Source organism: Callorhinchus milii, unplaced genomic scaffold (assembly GCF_018977255.1).
Source record: "Callorhinchus milii isolate IMCB2004 unplaced genomic scaffold, IMCB_Cmil_1.0 Scaffold11, whole genome shotgun sequence".
Classification (NCBI taxonomy): Eukaryota; Metazoa; Chordata; class Chondrichthyes; order Chimaeriformes; family Callorhinchidae; genus Callorhinchus; species Callorhinchus milii.
In genome coordinates, this window is record NW_024704752.1 from 4,890,083 (window position 1) to 4,912,439 (window position 22,357).

The window sequence follows — 22,357 nt, forward strand, 5'->3', positions numbered from 1 at the left end:
ATACATCTCTCTTGGAATAGCCTGGGGACTCTGTTTGTGGTCTGCAATGTTCACATTCCAACCACTGCTGTAGTCTCTCAAATGAATATTTTGGGAACAGTTGAGAAAAAGTCTTTTTTTAAAAAAAATGTAAAATATGACTTCACAAATTATAATTAAGAACATTGAATAGTCATAAAAACTGCTTTATTCAAAGAGCTAATTTGGAGCTCACTAGAGGTGATTACTGTAATACTAGCTGTTAAATAATTTCTACTTGTCATAAAGCATTACCTGAGTGCATAGGTGGAGGATGAAAATATTTTTTTGGTGGGTGGGGGCTGAGTAAAACTCAGTTAAAGGATTGATCCTCTTTAAGACGGGTGAACAGCTGGCCAATCAGAGATGAAGACATTCCCGACAAGTGTACCTCCCAGATCTGAAGTGGGTAGACACGACATCAGGTTGGGAGAGGGGCAAGAGGGACCTGTGGGGTCCATGGATTGGGGCAGCTTGGCTAACTGGCTATGGTCCTCCTCAGGGCTCAGGGCTTTCCCCTCCCAGTTCTCATTAAACAGGTAACTAAATAGATTTGGTCGGGGCTGAGCCCCCTTTAACCTTCACCACCCACGAGTGCCAACCCTCAGAGAACATTATGTGTGGAGGTCAGTAATGGAAATGAGAGACTACTCTGACATCCTCAAATGATGCATTTGAGGACATCGTCAAAGCACTCAGAAGAGCAGGGTGCTTTACAGGAAAATCATTGAATCCCGTAATGTAGTGATATATACTGGAGTCCTTTTCGATTGCACATGGTTCACATGGAACGTCATAGACCCATTGTCTGATGCAGCATTAAGGCATACAGCTCAAAAGGTTTGTTTATGTGTTGTTAGGCGGATGTCATCTAATACATCAGATAAGGGTGTACAGTAAAATTTACCTTAGTGCCATACGATACAAATACAATATAAAATTACATTTATATAGCGCCTTTCACATCGGGTGGATGTCGCAAGTCGCTGGACAGTAAGGAATTTGGAGCTGAGCTGGAGGATGGGAGGATGGAGGGCAGGGAGGGTGGCCGAAGGCTCGGTTGAAGAGGAGAGTCTTGAAGGAGGCAAGGGAGGAAGTAAGATGAAGCGAATATGGCATGGAGTTCCATAGTGTGACATGGTATTGCATAAAATAGTAATTGTATTTGACAATGGAACGTGCCCAAACCTATTAAGTTGTACCTGCACTAGTCAGCACCTTCAGGAGGAGGAAAGTGGAGGAGCGAAGTTTGGCAGAAAAATAGTAATGATATGACAGGAATATACAGGACTAGAAATAACCATTCCGGCCCATCTGACCAGGCCACAGTTTGAGGATTACTGTACAGTTTTCTTTCTTATAGCCTTCATTTGCTTCATGCTCCGTTGGACACCAGAATGATTGTCTTGCCAAACCGAAATCTTTACTATTTATTGTTTTCTTGCAGTTGAGCATGAAGCAATTGTGAATGAGGTGATGTTGATTTGCACTATGTTACTGACGTGGTGATGATGGGAAAAAGTGCTGTACCTATCTCAGTGACACTCGACAGCTGCAGTGATATGTAGAGGGTTCAGACAGTTACACTCTCTTCACTGAACAAGGGTGTTGTGGTGGAGAAATAGGGATTACTTTGTTAATGTTTCCATAGTTACAATTCACATGCACTGTCGCATGCTGAGTCCTATAATTGCATTGATGGGGCTAATTAGTCCTGGATTTGGTTTGAGATTCACCAAAGGTTAAAAGGTGCTTTGACTAAATCGCCAGAGGTTAATTAAGAAGGTCTGTGTAATGTCTCCTTCTCCAGAGTGGGTTTGGGGAAGTTTATAATCCTATGGACATCATAGATTGTTTCCTTGGTATCTCTGGCTGTGCTTGAGTAGCCAGGAGGGTGGGTGACTGGTCAGTGCTTTGTTCCTGCTTACCCAGAGACGATTCGTGCTTTGCCATCCATGTACAAGCTCTCATGGGTGAGAGCTAGTGGTTCCAGGGCTGAACTGATGGTATATTTTCATTAACGTCCACATTTTCTCAATTAGTGTGGTGTGGGAGGGGACAATGCTGAGTTCAATGCTCATATATTTCCTGAAGTGTATTTTTTCCTAACAAAGCTTTGACTTCTTTCTTCACTTCTAGGGTTTCCTCGTGTATTCAAAGCCGAAGAATGCCTGTGAGCCCATCATCTCTCCCCCACTGACTGACAACTCCAGCAACTTCATTGTTCTGATCAGAAGATTTGACTGCAATTTTGACATTAAGGTAAGTAGCCAGGATGTGTATAATTTGTACAGAGGCCATACCCCCTCACTTTACAGATTTCTCTCTCAGGCATTCAAGCGATCAACAAAAGTAGGGTCGGAATTTTGCCCATTTTGCAAGGTCTTAAACCCACTTCAAAAGTTCCTGTCCCAAACATTTCTAAGGAAACCTAAAAAGTTAGCTTCCTTCCCCAGTCCGACTCTTCAAATTGGGGAGGGAATTTAAAAAAAATCCTCTCTGTACTTTGCTATCTAGTCTTCCTCTGTAAGGTTTAATAAAAGGCAATGGCACCCACATTCTCTCAGTGTGACATGCTCCTAAATCCTGACCCTTTTCCTTGAGAAAGCCTGAATGTGGCATCAGGATCTGTCCAAACAGACTCCCTGGAGCTTTGGCAAGGTTGTCCAAGAGGCGAATGATTGTAGGCAAAACTCCCAACACGAAAGCAGAAAGGAAAAACAGGAACAGCCATTTTGGTTCTTGCAGCGGGAGTGCTAGTGGGGTTGCAGGCCACTATGAAGTATAGGGAATGTGCAAAATCCCTTGTTAGAAATACGTAGCTAGAGGGAATCGTCACATACTCATTTTCGTATTTCACACTACTGGGTTTACAATGGCAAACCCTTGTAAAAGGTGCACTGCTCAGACCATATTGAAAATCATGACAGCAGAGCTCATTCCTAGGAATTGAGTAATGAAAATCTTGGAATCAGACCTGGGCAGCCGTTTTACGGCTGATATAATTAAAACAGTGACCCAGAATCTGTGGATAAAACAACCTACATGTTCCCGCTGTGCCCGGAAAGCTCGGTAAAAGTTGCACGGACTAATCGTATCATCAAGGATGCGCTGAAAAAGCGTGCTTGAAAAAATGAAACAAATGGGACAAAAGAATTTCATGGGTTCTGATGGGGGTCATCAACAGACCTTTGAGTGACAGACCAGTCTTACACTTTTCTATCTGTTCCATGGGAGTCAAAATGATTACTCCAATAACTCAAACTCCTGCAAGTATTAGCACTGTACAGTTTGAAGAATTTCAAGAATCTCTAGCATACATGTTTGACGAGTACAATGAAGGACATAAAAGTGAAAAAAAAGTGTGAGTATCAAGAGGGGAATACGTGGCTTGGGAAAGCCATTACAAAACAGGAACTTTGAGGGATAGATTTCACAAACCAAACAAGATGTTGAAAATATTGAACCCAAAACTATTGCCATGCTAGCTCCAAGTAGGAAGACAATAACTGTTTCGACCAGTCAGATTATAAGAATATAGTTGTCTACAGATGATTTAAAGCGGGGGGGGCGGGGGGTGCATATGGGACTTTAGCCAACCCAGATCACTTTCGGTGAATGAAAGAAAAAAAGAGAGTTGAGGTGGAAAGACACATTCTGTGAGAATCGAAAGCACAAGAAAAGTGCCAACAGAAAATGGTCGCATGGATGTCAAGACAACTTCAAGGAAGCTATTGAATTGGACAAATTCTGCGAAGTGAAATTACAAATCTCTAAATTCTTAACGGGAAGGGGATTGTAACAGGCGATTCACGAGCTGCTCGATATGTGACCTTTAATGTGGTTTGCTTAAAAATGTACAGCATAAGTTCTTTGTGAACATATTACTGTTGTGAGAATTCTGTTTTCTTCTAGTAAACTCAAAAGAAGGCTAGAGAGGGTGAGAGAGAGACACACAGCTGAGGAAAGTGGAGCTCTGAGAATAGCCAGAATCCTATTGAATTCCGAAAAGGAAAAAAGACCTTTATGCTAATCCTGCCTGCATGTCGATAAACAAGATGCTACCTGCATAGTACTTATCGATAGAGGAAATGTCACGGTCACCTTGTTTTAATTAATGCTTTACCTCTTTCCAATGATGTTTGCTATAGTCTGTGTACATAGTTTGTGTAAAATAAGACGCTTTCGCTTTAACAACAACAAGATTCCATTTATAGAGCGTCTTTCACATCAGGAGGACGTCCCAAGGCGCTGGACAGTTGGGTCAGGACCCGAGCAGGGGGGAAATGGTCAGGGGGAGGGAAGGGAGGGAGCGAGGAGGGGGTAGACAGTTGAGAGGGGAGCTGAAGGCACAGTCAAAGAGAAAGGTCTTGAGACCAGCCTTGAAGGAGGAAAGGGAGGAAGCGGTGAAGGCACTGGGGGATGGAGTTCCAGAGCTGAGAGGCTGAAGGCTCGGCCACCGATGGTAGAGCGCTTGGGGTGGGGGATGTGGAGCAGACCGGAGCCAAAGGAATGGAGGGTACGGGCAGGTAGGTAGGGAGATAGTAGGTCGGAGAGGTAGGAGGGAGCAAGGCCGTGAATGGCCGTGAATGAGTGTAATTTAAGTGTAATTATGTAGTTTAAGTGTAATTATGTTCTAGTGACCAAAATATAATTTTAAAGCGCTACAGCCTTGACAACACAAAGTCTGTGACCTGGGTGAGTGTTGCAACAGAAAAAGCGAGAAAGAGTCACGGGATCCTGGAGCAGGAAGTAAGTGATTCATTGGAAGCGGCAGTGGTTGGGGGGGAGATTGAAAATGGAGGGAACATATACATTAGAAGGCGGAGGAGTTAGAAAAATATAAAAGGAGGGGGTTTGTTGAACTCGCTATTTTCATTTAGTGTCATCAAGGAGGTACGTGCCTGACCTGAGAGCCTTGCCTCCAGGTCAAGATTGTTTTTTCTTTGTCTACTATCTTTGAGTAAAGCTGCTAGTATTATAGTGATGGTGTCTATTTCTTAATGTTGCGACCATTTATCTTGTTCCGGGCAGTGTAAGTGAGGCATAGGGTTTTAAACACCAATAAAGTATCATTGAGTTTTCTATACAGTACATCTCGCTTCTGTTAAAATCAAGGAAGGAGGGAGAGACACAAACAGGTTACTGCGGAAGTCAGCTGTCTGATAGTGTGAATCACTCTGATTGAAGCATCCCTTTGTTGTGCAGTAAAGCATTGGGATTACCTGTCGCCATGTTAATTCTCATTTAGTGGAGTCACACTTAGAGACGGTGGGGCATTGACATTAAAAATGATCAACACAGAGGCCACCTGGCACACCGTGCCTTTGTCATAACATGGGCATACATTTAGGGGTGAGAACAGTCGCAGTGGGAACCAGTCTGATAGTTGAATCGATTGTTAAATAAATTGTTAGATCTGATTCTGATGAATGCACTGATAATGTAAAAGGTAAAAAGGAACGGGAGAATTGAATCATTGCGTTGAGCCTGTTCTACCAGTTTATTAGAATGTGACAGATGTTTTAATGCCAATACCCCACTCTTTTGTCATGCCCTTTAACACCTCCACTACCCTTGGGACACATCACGGATTCTTTCTATTTACAGCACAATTTGTTTCAGAATATGTTTGCCTACTCCCAGCACAGCCCAAGTCCTTTAAGGTAACTATTAGTTTTCTTGGAAGTAATTAAGTGACTGCATTATGGCTCTAAATGGCAGGTGTGTGATGGTTTTCATTTAAGAATTGCCACTAAATTTGCAATGTTAATGTTTAAATCTTCTTATCTCCCAATGACCTCAAATGCTATAACACACTGGGTTTCCTGCATGATGGATCACTATTACTGGATTTAGCAAGATGAAGCTATTGGCAGGCTAATTGCTTAGGATTGCAACTTGTAGATGAAATGGTTTGTGGAATATGTTGAGATGATGTGGGTCCCAGCATGCATTTCCGTTTATTAATTATTTAGTGACCTTTCCAATGAATGTGCAGAAACATTACAAGGGAGTTTTGTTTTAAAAAAGCAAGAATTCATGAAGCACATCTATGAGTGTCTACATGCCTCTTAACCTCCTGCTGAGTTGATCTGGAGACTGCTTCAGCAGTGGGTGAGTGGCTCTGTCCATGTTAGATTCCTGCAGGAACTTTTCTGTTTACTTTAAAGTATTGATGATTGCCCTCTGTCTCCATGGTGCATAACTGGAGTGATTCCTGCTGATTGCAAGGCTTTAGTAGATTGTTTGAGAAACGCCAAGGTCTTGTTGGTGAAAATTGCTCCAATGCTAATCATCTTTCTGTTTCTCACTCTCCCTATGCTCCATGGGAGAACAATGGGCTCTGACTGTTTTGACTGATTCACTGGAGTTCACAAGTGAGGAGGCAAAAGGGCTTTTTGTAACATTGTACAATACGGGGCATTCCATTCAAATCCATCTGTCCACGAATTATTGCATCTATCACCTTGACAGAAATATATGACTTGCAACTCAAGGCTCTTCATAATGGCTCACTGCATTGTTAAACCCAACACCTTGTGTGGAATTTAACCCAACAGCCTGGGACCAGTTTGTGTTGAACTAGATGATCTGTCCTTGAGTAGCAGTAGGAATACTAGAGTTGCTTTCAGCCCATTAGGCTGGGGAGGGGAGCTAAGGTTCCTACTCCTGATTGCTATCCCCCCGTCCTGCTCCTTTGTCCTTACCAGTGACCCTGTGTAACCCTATTTAGTTGGAATTGAGTAACTCTGGAGTTCTAATTTCTTTTCCTTTTCTCTTTGCTTATAAGAGCCTAATATTTGTTTATTAACTAACCACCTGGCTAAGAAGAGCAAATATCTGCCTGAAGCTGGGTCACTGTCTGGTGATCTTGTGCATGTTTCAGGAATTTGTTGGAGAGTGTTTGTGATTGAGTCTTTGTTGTTTTCTTGGTTTGGGAATTGTGAACAATGGAAGGGATGAAAACCGAACCATTACTGCAGAAGGAACATCTTTGATGCCATCCTCCTTGATAAGATAGCGAAAGTGTTCAATATGCTGGAACTCCAGCATTGTTCTTTTCAGAGGGCTAAGGTATTGTAGCGGCTAAAAATACACGTTCTTCTTCCACCTTAACTATTGAGAAATCTCGTAGTCTTAAGATGTCGTTGCAGTGTAGTGCTAGGAAGCACTTGGCAAAGTTGATGTCCTTCAGATAAGATGTTAAACATAATTCCAGGCTGCTTGTTCAGGTGGATGTTGAAAATCCCTTGACTCTAATCAAAAAGAGAAAGGAGCTTCTCTCGGTATACTGGCCAACAATCTTTCATATAAGTTGGTTATTCACTTCATGGTTGTTGGGACACTTTATTCACAAATTGGCTGCCGTGTTGACCCACAAATACACACTTTGAAACATTCTGATGTTATAGGTATGATATCAAATAAAGATTATTAAACTTATTAGTGGTGGGATCTAGAATCAATGGCCTTTTCCCAATATTATGTGCTTGCTCCTGGTTTATCATGTGCCATAGAATTTCAACAGACTCATTCTGCCTAACCAGCCTAAATCAAAAGGGTGTAGCCACACATTCAATAGTAAATCTGCAAATACCTAGTGAATGAATGCAAGTTTTGAATCCAGTAACTTTGCTGTTCATATAGAATTAAAGTTATGGAAAATTATTTTCCAGAAAACAGTTCAATAAGCTTTTTTTATTGATTAAAGGTTGCACTAAATGTGTTAAAGGTGGAATTGGCTCTTTTTTAAAAACTCATCTCGGGTTAATCGTTCAGATTAAAGTCTGATCAGCATCTGGACACGTTAGCTAGAATGAGCACTTTTCTTTAGAGGCTGAAGGTTTTCAGTGAACTAAGTTTTCATAGGTCAGCGAGGGAACTCACACTGCCCTGATTTAGAGATAACCTAATGCACGAGCTCAGGTCTACAGAAGCAGCAAATTCAGGATAATTGAAGCAAAATACCCAATGCAACTCAGGCTTCTTCTCGTGCTGTCGTCCTTTCTTCTGATGTGCTGTGATTGAAAGAGAACCAGCTTTAAAGTGCTGAGGTCTCAAATGACTCGTTCAGACTGGTTCCAACTGCCGAGCGAATCAGATTGAGGTTTAAGTTGATTTAGTAGTGATTTAAAGTTTGCTGGTCTTTGCCCCCTGAGGGACTTTCTTTTTTTTTACAAAATCTCTTTTTATACATGATACCTTGCCTGATAGCTGTGTAACGCTAGATACCTTGCAGCTGTGGTGTAGAGAATAGGCATGTCTTTCCAGTGTAGAGGTTAGGGCAGCCACCTCCAATGATTCATTTTAAACAACCGGGACCCAATCCTTTTGTTTCCTTCTTGTTTTAAAAGTGTTGAGCTGTATTAAAGAGGAGATGACCAGGTTTGATTCCAATCCTGTGCTGAGTTAGCTGATCTCCCTGAGGTGGGGGCAGAGACATTACACCAACCCTTCCATCTTCTAGCTCGAAAGGGAAGGGTTTCTGCTTGCTGCTGTTATTTGGGGGACTGCTGCTAGAAATTGTGTGAGCATGGGTGTTAGGTATGGACAGGATCAGGTTTGGCTGTGAGCCGCCCTTGGTCAGATGGCCTGTCAGCAATCACTCTCAGGCTTACAATTTAGGAATGTCTACTTGGGGTAGTGACTGAACGGCTGCTGCTATCTATTACATTCTTCCCCTCCTCTTCCCCCACTGTCCTGTTATCCCCCCACCCCCGCTTTCCCTCCCTGTATGATTCGCTCGGTTTAGAGAGGTGGGAAGTCGCCTGTTGCAGTTACTGAATTCCAAAACTGATAGCATGTGCCTGAGCGTGGTGCGTGACTGCAACAAAACAACACCCAAGCTTTTCAGATAGTGACGTAATCTGCACCTGTTATATCACTGTCATTGAGATCTGTAATACTAATCAGATTTGTGATGTCCTCTGCGTGGAAACTTAGGCTTGGTTGGTAGCATTCTTGCCTCTTGAGTCAGAAGGTTGTTGGTTCAAGCCCCACGTCGGGACTTTGAACTTGCATAGTCTAGGCTGGCACTCTGATGAAGTGCTGGGGGGGCGCTACATTGTTCGAGATACCTACGTTTTGTGCTTCCCCACCTCCAATCACAATGATCAGATGTGAGCTTTGCGTAGATATCACAAGTGCAAACCCACTCCCAAGTGCCACTTCAGTCTGGTTTGATCCAGGAGCTTTTGAACAGATGAGATAAAATTCAGGAGCTGGGTAATCTGGTACAGTAAAAACATAATGTAAAAACCAAGTTGTGTGACTTGAATTATAGGAATGGCTTCTGGGATTTGATTCAGATATGCGAATTTTGAGGAGAGCCATAAACAGCTGTTGGAGATGCTATTGTAAATCCAATGGGGGTCTGAAAGCCACAACGTAGTTAAAAAAATTATGAAGTTAATATCATCGTGTAAGACACTATTGAATATAAAGGCTAATTATTAGTATCAAATGAGTAGTCCTTCAACATCATTGATTTGATGATTTTACCTTAGACCTGTTCTGCAATTACCACATTTTTATTAAATCTGGGCTTGAGCAGTACTAACCTGGTGGGTTCCCAGACAGTGCAATATTTCCTTTAACCAGGAAGGAAGGGCCAACGCGGAGGGATAGAGGAAGAGTGTTTCAGAGTTTCGTGGTGTAGTGGCTGAAAGCACGGCCACCAATGGTAGAATGGAGGGCACGGGGGACATGCAGAAGGCTGGAGCCAGTCGTGCTGAGGCAGCGGGTTGGGGGTTAAGCAAGTAGGAGAGGTAGGCAAGTACCAGGGCATGAAGGGATTTGAAAATGAGTTTGTAGGAATACGAATGGGTTTGAAACTGATTCTCTTTTAGTTTCTCTGTCGCTGAGTGTTTCTCACTACTCCATGGTCCCAGGGTTCAACCAATACTGCTCTTCAGATAGATGGATTATTGACCTTCCAGTTTTCCCTCCATGTGAACCCATTGCCTGTTCCTAACTGCTCCTCATAATGGCATGGCTGAGATAGGAAACTCACCCATCACGAAGATTTTATTCTTCAAAATTTAGGGTGAGGGGAACAAAATTATTTTGCGCACCACAAGTTAATATGAAAATCCATTAATAATCCTAACATTTGACGTAGGTAGGGTCTTATGCGATCGAGACATCTCAAAATCCTTCATAGGATATACTGTGAAGTGTAGACTGGGTTTTGTGGGTGAATGTAGACTGAAAACATTTGGATTTAAAAGTACAAGTACTTTATAAACAAGATCGCAAACTATTATGTGAGCCAACTGGCTGAACTGCAAGTGCCCCTGCATTCATTCCTTTTGAATTCTATTCACACTTGGCTGCTGTACAGCCTTTATAGATCTCTGCTTTACTGACCATTGTAACACTTCATTTTATTATTATTGTAATGCAAAGCTCCATCTTGTAACTGGAGTCAGGCTACAAGTGGACAAAGCACCCTTGTTGTGTAACTAAATGTTGACAAGATGGAAGCCATATTCCTTGGCTCTCATCAACATGTTCTGTCCTCTGGCCCTGACCTCAGCCTGTCCCTCAGACTTACCGAATCGGTGCACAATCTAGGCATTAGGTTCAACCCACAGCTGTCCTTCCTTCCCCACATCCAATCCCTGACCAGGAAGCCTTCCTCCACCTCCACCACATTGCCTGGCTCCGACCCAGCCCTAGACGCCCAGACGCAGCCAAAACACTCATCCATGCGTTCGTCACCTCCCAGCCCGACTTTTCAAACTCCCACTTTGCCGATCTCCCTATGCACAGGATCCAGCTGATCCAAAACTCCATTGTAAGTGGAGAAAGTAATCTCCACGAAGGTCCTGTTTTAGCCTTGGGATGCTACAGGATTATGCAATGATGTGTGCCATAAATCAGACTGTGCGCAGTGCAGCAGGTATTCTCAAATTGCTATAGACCTCTGCAGGATTCTGGATGTCCTCCCAACATCAAAGGCTCTATACAACTGTAATTTGTTGTTGTCACATATTGCTTGCTTTGCAAGGTTGGTATTCATGTAGAAGACTTTCCTCTGATTCATTTAGTTTCAACTACACGTGTCACCTGTGTGCAGAGGGAGGAGTAGATATAATCAAGTGTGCATTACAGGATTACCATCCTGTGTTGACCACAAACACTTTGACTCTGTCAAATACAAGGATTATCAGTTTCCCCACTCAGCAGTTCTAGAAAGGTGGTGACTCACCTCTTTATTCAGGGTTCCTTCCCCCCTAGGAGTGAAGCCAGTGAGGCAATGATTCCTGGGATCAGGAACACTGGGGAATGATTACGAGTCCCCACCCTTATGAGGAGGATAAGGAAAGAAAACTAGAACAGAAAAGAAGATTGTTTTACTTTCCCTCTTTGATGCTGGGTCTGCTGCAGAGTTCTGCTTAGGAAAAGATTAACATCCAAGGGAACAAGAAGTGGACTGTTTATTTAATAAAATCACAAGGATTTGTGTTGCGTAACCACATGAGATTTGTTAGAACTGCAGATTTTGGAAAATAAACAGTACTGGCGCTTAAGTCTCAGCAAATAAACAGCCTGGTACAAGCTGATGATACTAAGCTCGCCTGAAAGTTTGCTTGTTTAATGGGAACATTCTCCCAAGATAATTCTGGAATACTTTCTTGCCCTTATCTTGGTCTCTTTACAGTGTTAGTAGTTTGTTTACAGCATTCTGCAGATTTAAGCAATACTTGAAACATAAGAAGTGCTATAAATTCTAGGAACTATAAGAACATAAGAACATAAATCGCACTTTTCCATTTCTGAATATAGCCTGGAACGATGTGATATAACTGGTAAGTTAATGCAAATGGTAGCCTCTAGTTATTCTTGATTGCTCTGAAGTACAGTCTGTCCCTCACAAAATACAGCAGTAATCTTCATTGATACATATTTCAGACTGAAATATTTCATATTTCAATGGCAAGCTGTGCGGTTTTAGCTGGTTAAATTTCAGCGGTTACCCCACGCACCCTCTGGAGTCCACAAAACTTTGGCCCTTGTCAACTTGCACCTAAGGTAAGTAGGGTGCGAGATGCAGGGACATTTTCATGTATAGGAAGCATATGGAAGTCTCAATCTGGGTTGAATACTCAAATGGGTTTCCACACATGTCAGACACCAGGCTGACCAAAAATAAATTTCAGTGTGTTAAACAGGTGAGGTGATCAATTGCATACAACAACAATAACTTGCGTTTATAGAGTGCCCTTCACATGGGGTGGCGTGTCGGGAATGCTTAAATACTGATTTTGAACATTGAAAATCTGCCGCTTATAATCTCTGATGATTGCTGCTTTTGTTCTGAAAATAATATGTTGAACAAATGACAGATTAGTTCACCTTAGCAATCAACATATTCGCATGGCAGTGATAAAGTAACTCTCACTGTTCAGTGCCTGCTGAGTAGAATTATGAATTTTGAATAGATTTCGGATTACGTCCATAATTACTGTGTTGGTGGAACTGACATTTTACTCTATTAGTGTTTAATTGATATTTTATTTATTTATTTTATTCAACTGTAGGGAATGCATTGTTTTTCCAATTTTTCTCTCTTCTGTAGACTGCTGGTTCCTTTTTCTTTCTATTGGGGGTATTGTTTCAGTTACCCTCTGGTATTCAGCCACACTACTATTATTCAAGTGTAAGACTGACTCATTGTCGGCAGATTACTTAACATGTTTGCCATCCGTGTCCACACAGAATTTCCACAAGCACTTTAATGGCAGAGAAAGCAAATCGAAACTTGTTTCCTCAAGATGCTGATGGGTGGCACTGAAATTTAATGGACCACCATTGTGGTACAATATTTATGTTGGCATTCAATCTCCCCACTGCTGGTGATTACCTGGTGATTTATCAGGTAGCTGGCTGGAGAGACATCGAACAGGGCCAAGGACCTGCTTAAAGCAGGGAAACGAAAAGGTTAGCCAATGCACACTACAGCTTTCTTAGTCCTTGTTACCAATGTTCAGGTGGATTAGAAACTCATCCTCAGAGGGTTATAGACAGAGGGTTGATTGAGGAGGTTCAATAGTTGGTGACTACTCGATCAGTGAGTATGCTAAAGGATATGGAGAAAAGATGAAAATAGAATTCAAGTCTGATCACTGCACAAGTGCACTTTCCAGTAGGATCACTAGATAGCAAACAAGCAGGAGCCCCACCTCACCCGCTGAGTGTAGCCCTACTGCCTTAGCTAGTTTTGCAACTCAATACAGTTGAAGGATTGAAAGAGGGCTCTCTCGACCTGATGGTTCAGTTTCACTCTGGACAATTACTTTACCAATTGGAATGGGAAAGGTGGTGGTGAGGGTGTGGGGTGAAGGTTGTTAGTGTCCTGTTTGTAATCATTTGACACTGTCCCAGATTATCAAGTATTGAGTGAAGTTTGGACTCTATTTTGATGCCTCACATGGTCAAATCACCTGGCAGCATTGACTAAGATAGAGCTAAATGGTTAAAAGTTTTGGGGGGAGTGGGTATTGCGCAGTTTAATTGAGTGTTTTTTAGTTGGAAGGCAAACTGTTAAAGGAAGTTTTTGGCCAGACCCAGACCTTGGAAGTTTGCTGCCTTAAACTGTGCGCTGAGCTATAGCAGTTGCTATAACGATCAATCTGCAGCTTTCCGGCCAGTTTTCATACATTTCTGATTTATATAGTACCAGCCATAAGTGACAACACAATGATTTCATTGCAGCGTCCGCTATTGGATAAAGCTGGTTTTGTCTTTGACATTTCCTGTACAATAGTGATCTCACTTCCAAAGGCTTTGAACCTCCATTATCAGGTATCAAGTGTATCGTGGTTGAAGGTTCAAAGCTGCAGCTTGGTTTGCAGTCTCACTGTTTAGATCTCTTCTTTCTCCAATCACTCATGCTGAGTGACAGTGTGGCTTCATGCTGGGCAGGCCATTTGGAAAAATCATTTCAGCAGAGCCAGGTTCAAGTTCTTAACAAAATATAAATGCTTGTGGTGTATTGGGAGGAGCCGGGAGTAGGGAGAATACAACACTGTCTTGTATCCAGCAGCTTAAACGTTTTAAAATCTCATTTAAGATGACTGTTGGGACGCCCGCTGTGGTTTTGCAACATGGTTAGAAAGATCTAGCATTGTTTACAGAAGCTTTTCTCGGTTCTGTGACAATTGTTCCTGGAATGCACCCACAACGTGCACAAACTTAGCTGCAGAAATGTGATCACTTGTCAGTAAATACTGTATCTGAAAGGAAACATTTTGCTGAAATCCCACAGGCAATATAACTGAAAGCAATCACCAACTCAGCCCACGTTGTACTTCTGTCTGCAGGACTTGTGGCTCTTTGTGGAAGGCTGTCCAGCGGTAGTCAACAGGGAAAGTCTGTGTGACTGCAGATGGTGAAGACCTAATCTGCATGTATTGCCTGTCTAAATCTTTGTATACATGGAAGGGAGTCAACAGTTTATACAGCTCTGAGTTCATGAAACGTGTTTGAACAGTAAAAGCATTAAGGAATTAATGGGAACTTAATGGCCATGAAGACTGTCAATTGTCCCATTTTTGGATTGTCAAATCCATGAATCTTTCACCATTCCTCTCTCTCTCCATTTCAGGTAGTGAGGAACTCTCATTTCCTTTCTTTTGCTGTTTCTATTGCCTCCCTCGGTGTAGCTATGCACCAAACTAATCTTCATCTAATCCAATCAGCAGCATTTGCGTGGACGCCAGTGCCTGTCTGCTGTGACGTACATCAGGCGCTACGGTATCTCCCACTGCTTCCCTGCTACAAATAAAACCTTATTCTGCAGTTTCCGCATGTTATAACACAAGCAATAAATGGAGTTGGCACACTCATTATTTATTCAGACGACTAAAATCCTGTGCAAGCTTGGCACAAATAAGGAAATCTTGGAAAAGTTCACTGTTTGATGTATAGGAGTACTGAAAATGAGTCTTTAACTGTTCCTAGAGTTACAGCATGTAGCTGTGTAGAAGAGACCCTGTTATCCACACCATCTACTGGCCCTTTTGAGGAAATGGAACAGTGTGGATAACCGAACATCATTTTTAAAAAAATATATAACTTACCAGCAGTGCAAACCATAAAATGTCTTCCATGAGGAATTAAACTGTCACTATAATACCATACTTTGCCAGCCTTTCTCTCTTTCTCGCTCTATATCTGTTTCTTTGACTTTTTCTGGCTCGTTAGCAGGACCTGAAGGAGCAAACTATTAACAGGGGCAGGGATTTTCCCCGCTCAGCTCCTGTTAACCCTGCAAGCCAAAGCCCTCACAGGTAAGATGATCCTAGCTAAACAGCGGGAAGCCTGCTAGACGGTGTTCACAATGGCAAGTTATGAGGCTTTAGCTAGTCAAACTCCAGCTGTTACCTCAACAGACATCCTGCGCTCCCCAAACCTTGGGTAATCGTTCTGGGATTAAGTGAGCATGATTTTTCCCTTCGAAAATGTGCACACTCCATTGCAGACAAAGGAACTTCCCATGGATTTGTGGAATTCTCAGTAATTTGGATCCTCTTAAACATGGTGATGGGCTTCCACGTATGACAACCATCTGACTGAAAAGAAACTGGCTCACTAATTCTCTATCTTCCACCTACTCTCTTTGTCTTTTTCTTTGAGTTTCTCAATCAAACATACACTCTTTCTCACCTCACTCTTTGTTTCTCTGACTGTTTCTCACTCTCACACATTCTCTCTTCCCTCCCTGTCTATAACCCTTCAGTCTACAGCAAATAAATTGCTCAGTGAGAACTTATCTTGATGTAAATAGTCACCTTGTGATCACACAATGTTCTGCTGCAGTGTGTTTGCTGTGATAGGAGAGAGAACTAATTTAATAATAATGATCCTTGCATTTGATATAGTGCCTCATCACGTCGTTGAGACGTCTGGAAGAGCTTCACAGGATATACTTTAAAGTGTATCGACTATCATTCAAAGAAGCGCACAATTGATGACACTAAAGTTGTAACAGAGACCATTTACCTCCTGAGACTCAATGGACACATATTTGGCTCTCTTTTAGCCTACATTTGCAAAAAGTAATTGGAGAATTGATGGAAACAGTAATTAGAAGAAATTGGCATATGATGTCCAAACCTTGATGTTGGGTGACTTTGCCAACACTGAGGTCATACTTCATGCTTGAGGTTAAGGTTGCACAGTGCCATGCTTGAAACTTACCTTGAGTACTGTACAGTACTTTGTTATTTTGGATAGTTTCATTAAGTCCTGTCTCTCACCTTGAGTCAAAAGGTTCAATCTCCATCTCAGGCCTTTGAGCTCATAGTCTAAGCTGACATCCAATGCTGTGTTGAGGGAATGGTGCGTTAACTGAGGTGCGGTTAGGAGAGCTGATTGTAGTTGAAGCACGTGTGGGACAGTGTTGCCAGTGCTGTAGCTGTATCTATACTGAGGGCTTCCTGTAGACAGAGGGCCCACTCCATTCACAGCCCATGTGCTCATTAGCAGGCAGTTAGTTCACAATGTTTGTTTTACTCACAGCCATTGAATTGTTTAACAAAATCCTGTATGCCTGTGTTTGGTATTTTTCATGGCTTCAATTCTTTTATCTAGTATTTTTCTTCAAAGGTTAACCCTCCCGTGGCTGCAATGCAGTCTATTGCTTGTCAATATAGAACTTGCATTTATATATTGCTTGTCAATCTCTTGCTTGTCAAGCGCACCGAGATGCCAGCCGGTGTGAAGGGGGCTATATAAATGCAAGTTGTTGTTATTGCTTGTCAGTCTCTCAGGCATTGTTGGGAGAGGGGAAAGTGCTGAGCACAGTTTGAACAACCAGTGATGTGATCATTTTCACATTCTCTTCCTCCTGTGAAATCACAGTTGGGTCTCATGAGAGTTCTATAGTGCAGCACATTGGGGAATCCGTGTGTCCCCTTTTGTGGGATGGGGGAAGGGTGTTGCAACCATAATTTCTCCCTCCCCCACTAACCTCACCAATTTGCTTGCAAACTAATCTCAGCTGTGGTTTATCAGAGAGATATGAGCGAAGGGGAAGCTTTAAGGCTCCATTCGTGTTTTCAGAGCCGTGTTTCCATGGTCAGCTTTGAACAACCTTCTACCACAGGTGGGGCGAGAGAATGATGGGAAAACCTGATCCTGGCCTAGCAGGCATCGCTGCTAGGAGCAGGAGGTAGGTTTCTTACGCCTTTCGTAGCCCAGGAGCACAGAGATCATTCATTTATGTGTGCAATTTGGCTGTCGCATTCACACAAAAATATAGACATTTCATCCCCATGTGAGAGGCTCTGTATGAAATGCAAGGCTAATAATAATCCTAGCATTTGATTTAGCGCCTTATCACATTATTGTGAAGTCACAAAGTGCTTCACAGAATATATTGTAAAGTGGATTGATGGTGTATGTTGTGGGCGAAATGCAGCAGCCAATTGCGCACATCAATTATCATTGTTATTTCTTATTCTTCTCAGTGTCTCTGGTCCATTTTGACTAAGATCAGATAACTCAGTAGACCGAGAAAGAAGCTGGGGCCTTTCCAGGCTGGATGGTTTTATGGATAAACCTGCTCAACTACTGGGCTAGCTAATCATTTCTTAGCTATTCTATGAATCGATATTCTCATAAGAAATCCATCACTGTCCTGTATTTAAAATGGGGGAGGGGGGTGGATGATAGATATTGTTTGGAACAGGAGTTTCTATTGCCCCCCCGCCCCCCACCCCACATTTCTTTGACTGATGAAATAAAGGAAATATCCGGTTTATGGTTCTGTCACCTCAGAATCCAAGGTTGAAAAAGAATAAAATCCAAATGTCACTGAAATAGAGGGAAGCTTCAAACAAATGCCTCTTTGTCCCAGTGCAAGCGATTGATTCTGACAATGCCAGACTGTTCTGACAGTGACAGACTGCCAACAGACATATTGCAACCAGGAACTGCGCAAAGATGCCCTTTATACTCTGCCACACACACACATACACAGGCTTTCACAAGCTCTGTGGTCGCGCTCTCGGTTGGTTAACAGCTTCTGTAAATATTCAGTTTTCAAACAATGTTTTGCTTTTTTTATAATTGTTGAGTATGAAAATCAGTTGCCTTGATGGCTCAGCAAGTTTTTCATTGAAGGCTGGCCCACACAGACCAAGATATTCCCATGTCTGTAGCCTTCCTTTGTGCTCGACTGATGATCTCATCTGGGTGGCAGTTGTGACTACAATTGGCCTCAGAGACCCAGGTTAGGGAGGTGGAAATCAGCCAAGGCTTGCACTGATCCATAATGCAGTGACCTCCTGCAGAGGTAAGTGTGTGGACACTATTTGGGCATAGGGCTGAGCTGTGATTCCCGGCGGCGGGACTGCCTGCCAGCACTCGCTGTCAATTCTCACACGTGGCTAATTGCCACCTGGAGGAGAAGCTTGAGGGCGACAAGTACCCATGGAAGATACGGCAGTGATGGGTGGGGGGGAAGGTGTCAGACACCCTTGAGGAAAGTGAAGGCAATTAAAAATAAATTGTAGAGCTGTGTGCATCAGTTACTTTACATACGTGACATTGTGCTGGTGTCGGAAGTGCTAGGTGTAACTGGGTTGAAATAACGTTACCTGTAATAGATGAATTGGAGTTGGGTGGTTTGAGAAGCTAATGCATGAAATGCTAAAGTGCTGGCAGATTTGCATTTTTAGCTAACCAGTAAAATGATCAGGTTATAGCCCAGGATGATAGAAATGAACGCTAATCCTCATTAAAAGTGCGTAATATTTTTTCACCCTTTATTTAATGCATTGATATCATTTGTTGCACAATTATCAACAGTGTTGTCAGCATCACTTTAAATTTCCTCTGTGCTTTCATTTTCCTTTTAAAAAGAGAACTGAGTATGTATTCAAAGTACATTCATGGCAAATAGAAGAAAAACAACACTATTGTTTGAATACTTTCCCCAAGATAGTAAAAACTTGTTTTTAGTTCCTATCCTGCATCGTGCGTCCCTCCCCCCACCTCAACATTGATTTTAACCACTTCAGACCTTAAATCCAGCCTCCATCTTATCTCAGCCTTGCCTCCCCCCTCTCCTTCTTCTATAACCATTCATACATCCTCTGGGTTTTAGACGCATCTTAGTTTTGGATCATCAGGAAATTCTATATTACTTGGGTTATTGTGTTATTTGCCAGCTTCATTTTCCCTATCTTCTTCCTAATCCTGCTCACTTTTTCTTCCTACCATGTTTGAAAGCAAAATGTGACTGGAATTTAAACTATTTATATCTTTTGGCCTTTTGTCTCTTTCTGGGCCTCTCACTGCTGAATCTTCAGACTTCATAGAGCTCACATTTCCCTTTTGTTCCCTCCAGACCATATGCTCTTATCTGTCTCACTGATGTCTGTCCTTCTCTTTAATATCTCTAAGATCTATCAAATCTCCCCCCGCTGCTCCCATCAACTACTGAACTCCTCTCATTCTGATCTCTGGTTTCTGGCCTCTTTCCGAGATCCCTTTGTAATCCCATGCTACATGTTAATGGTTCTGTTCTGTATTTCCAGACTTTGTACATCAGGTTTTCCATCAATGCGTCAGAATATTTCAGTTGAGTGACAGCAATGGCAAAGCGCCAAATTCTTAGGGACAAAATAAATTCACGATACGTGCACCCGATAGGCTCAGGTTCTGTAACATTTTCGCAAAAGCCTCATAGCAATAAAATGGTCATTCTCATTTAGCCAAAGGACCTACACTTACTCTGTAAGTGGCCACTAGGTGGTGTGCTGGAGCAGTCTTGTCCTTCCAATTTCCTCTCCTTCCCCATGAGAGAACCAGCTATCTTGCTGGTTAAGATCAGGAACTTTCTTTAAGTGAAATGGTGGCTAGGCACTTGTAGTCTTCCCTATCCCTGCACAGTGCATTGATATAACAACCCACTGTGGAATCCAGTCACCGATACTCAAACACACATGGATGTCTAACATGGACTGTTTGAGTCTATGCTAACGGAGATGGTTAAAAATTGGATCTGCAGTCAAGAGACTGAATTTCACTCCAGCTTTCTGCTTCTGGAATCTTAGGAATGTTGCCTGCTGTCCCACAGCCCTGCAGACTGGGAAGATTAACTGTAAACCTTTGCTTAGGATTTTCAGAAAAGTTTTGTGAAGTTGTTATCACAAAAAGGGAGATAATTCCACTGAATTTCTTCACGTCTCTGAAGTTTCCACTATTTTAAAAGGGATTGAGAAAGTGTTAGCCTATCTCAGTTGGTAGCACTGAGAACTTGGCTCTCGCCAACCAGCCTAATAATTCCTGGAATTAGTTAGATCGCCCATTCCATTTTAAGCCATACTCCTTGGCTCCCGTCAACATCTTCTGTCCTGCGGCTCTGACCTCCCCAACTTCCCTAGTCTATCTCTCACACTCAACAAACAGATTTGACCCACAGTTGTCCCTTCTTCCCCACATCTGGTCCCTGACCAAGACCGCCTTCCACCACCTCCGCCACATTGCCTGCCTCCGACTGTACTTTACCGTATCTTATGCAGGTTTAACATCTCATCTGAAGAATGACACCTTGAATAATCCAGCATATCTCTTTATTATGACTATATGAGTTCCAAATCTTGACATGGAGCTTTAACCCACAACTTTCAGACTCTGAGGTGAGAGCTGCCAACTGAGCCAGGTTAAAATGGTTGATCTTGAGTCATGTGGCATAAATTTCAACCAAGCTTTGTGTTTGGGGATGTCCTGAAACCTTGTTAAAATACAGGAATAAACAAACTTTATAACAGTGATGAATTTATATTGTATTTAAACCCGACCTTTTGACTGTTTCATCATTAATGACCTGTGCATTTTGTATCTCCGAGATAGAATGTAATTGAACAGTGAGATTACTTATCAGCAAAACCCAGACTACCTGGCTACTGAAACCAGTGTTTGATTAACTTTTTGCATTCAAATACTTCATATTTGTGACCATGTACACTTTGTCTTTTGCTGTTCTCTTTCATCAAGTTGTTGTAAACTCTTGGGAGCCTGAGCAAAGGTAAATTAGTTATCCAGATCCAGCAGAACAGAATGCAAATTTGATGAATGAACCCATTCTTGTTCACCATCTAATAATCTAGGACAAAGTAACATTGCTGGGAAGGTCAGCAGATTGTCTGGTTGCACTCTTGACCGGGAAGATTTTTTTTGGTCAGTGGGTGTCTGAACATGTGGAAGCTCATCATCATGCTTAGGAGTTTCCAAACCAGATTGAGTTCCATGTATGTTTGCCACCTACCATAGAAGTTTCCCTGTGTCTGGAATGGAATGCATGCTATCTCTCTAGAGGGACACACCCTGTTTACCTACTTTTGGAGACTACTTTAACCAGCTATTTGCAGCTTATCATTTGCACTGTCTGGCAAGCTTCCCACTGTTTGTATAGCTAGATCACTCTACCCATTCGGACTTTGGTTTGCAGGAGCTAATTGAGTAGAATTCCTACTCCAAGCGACTATCTGCCCCTCCCAAGTCCTGCCAATGAGCGAGGCTGGGCTGTCCTCAACAGCATCCATGAGTAATTGAGAAACGTCATGACTTTCATTTCCTGAGCAAAATGTGGACAAAACCTCTTGTGAAACTCTTAGAGATCTCGGCAGCCCTGTGTAATTCGCATAGCTTGAATCCATTATAAAGTTTAATTCCAAACAGTTTGTGGCACAACATTAATAACACAAGAACTGTTGATATAAATGGGCCACAATTTATCTGCTCTGCAATTTACCTGCACATTCCCCCCCACCCCCGAAAAAAAATTGGGGAAGCCAATAAAAGAAATGGAATCTAAACTTGCCAGCTATGAACCAGAATTCATGCGACTCAATAATTTTCATTTGTTTCACATGAAAAAGCTTTTACTGAGCAGATAATTTGCCAGAAAATCAGGAGTTAACTAAGCTTCATGTTGTCATCTCAGCTTCACATTTGAGCAAGTAACGTGTAGCACAGTGGAAAATTCCCACATGCTGCTGCATTTGGATATTCAACCAGAGTTATTCCTGGACATACTGTATCCACAACTGTAGAGCTACTTAAAGCTGCTGTGTATGCCAAGACATATATGGAAAGCAATAGTTCTGAAGTTAAATCCTGAAAGTCATTTGCTAGCATTTGAGAAAGATAATTTTATTAAGAATCTCAATTCTATCAACCTGACTGAAATGAGTAATGGATTCACCTACAAACACAGTCACTACACTTTACAGTAAAATCCTGTGAAATGCTTTGAGGTGCTTGACAACCTAAGGTGCTACATCAAGGATTATTATTTCATTTTTGCTTTTTTGTCCCC

The 22,357-nt window shown here is 42.2% G+C and overlaps 1 protein-coding gene across 4 annotated transcripts in view; it reads left to right on the forward strand.

Annotated features, from left to right (window-relative positions):
* Nucleotides 1-22,357, forward strand: part of rnf13 (ring finger protein 13) — a 100,378-nt gene that overhangs the window by 23,200 nt on the left and 54,821 nt on the right. For all 4 annotated transcript variants that reach the window (XM_007902457.2, XM_007902455.2, XM_007902456.2 and 1 more), the window contains exon 4: nt 2,158-2,280. In XM_007902457.2, the coding sequence (XP_007900648.2) occupies nt 2,158-2,280 (123 nt within the window). The remainder of the gene's footprint in view (nt 1-2,157; nt 2,281-22,357) is intronic.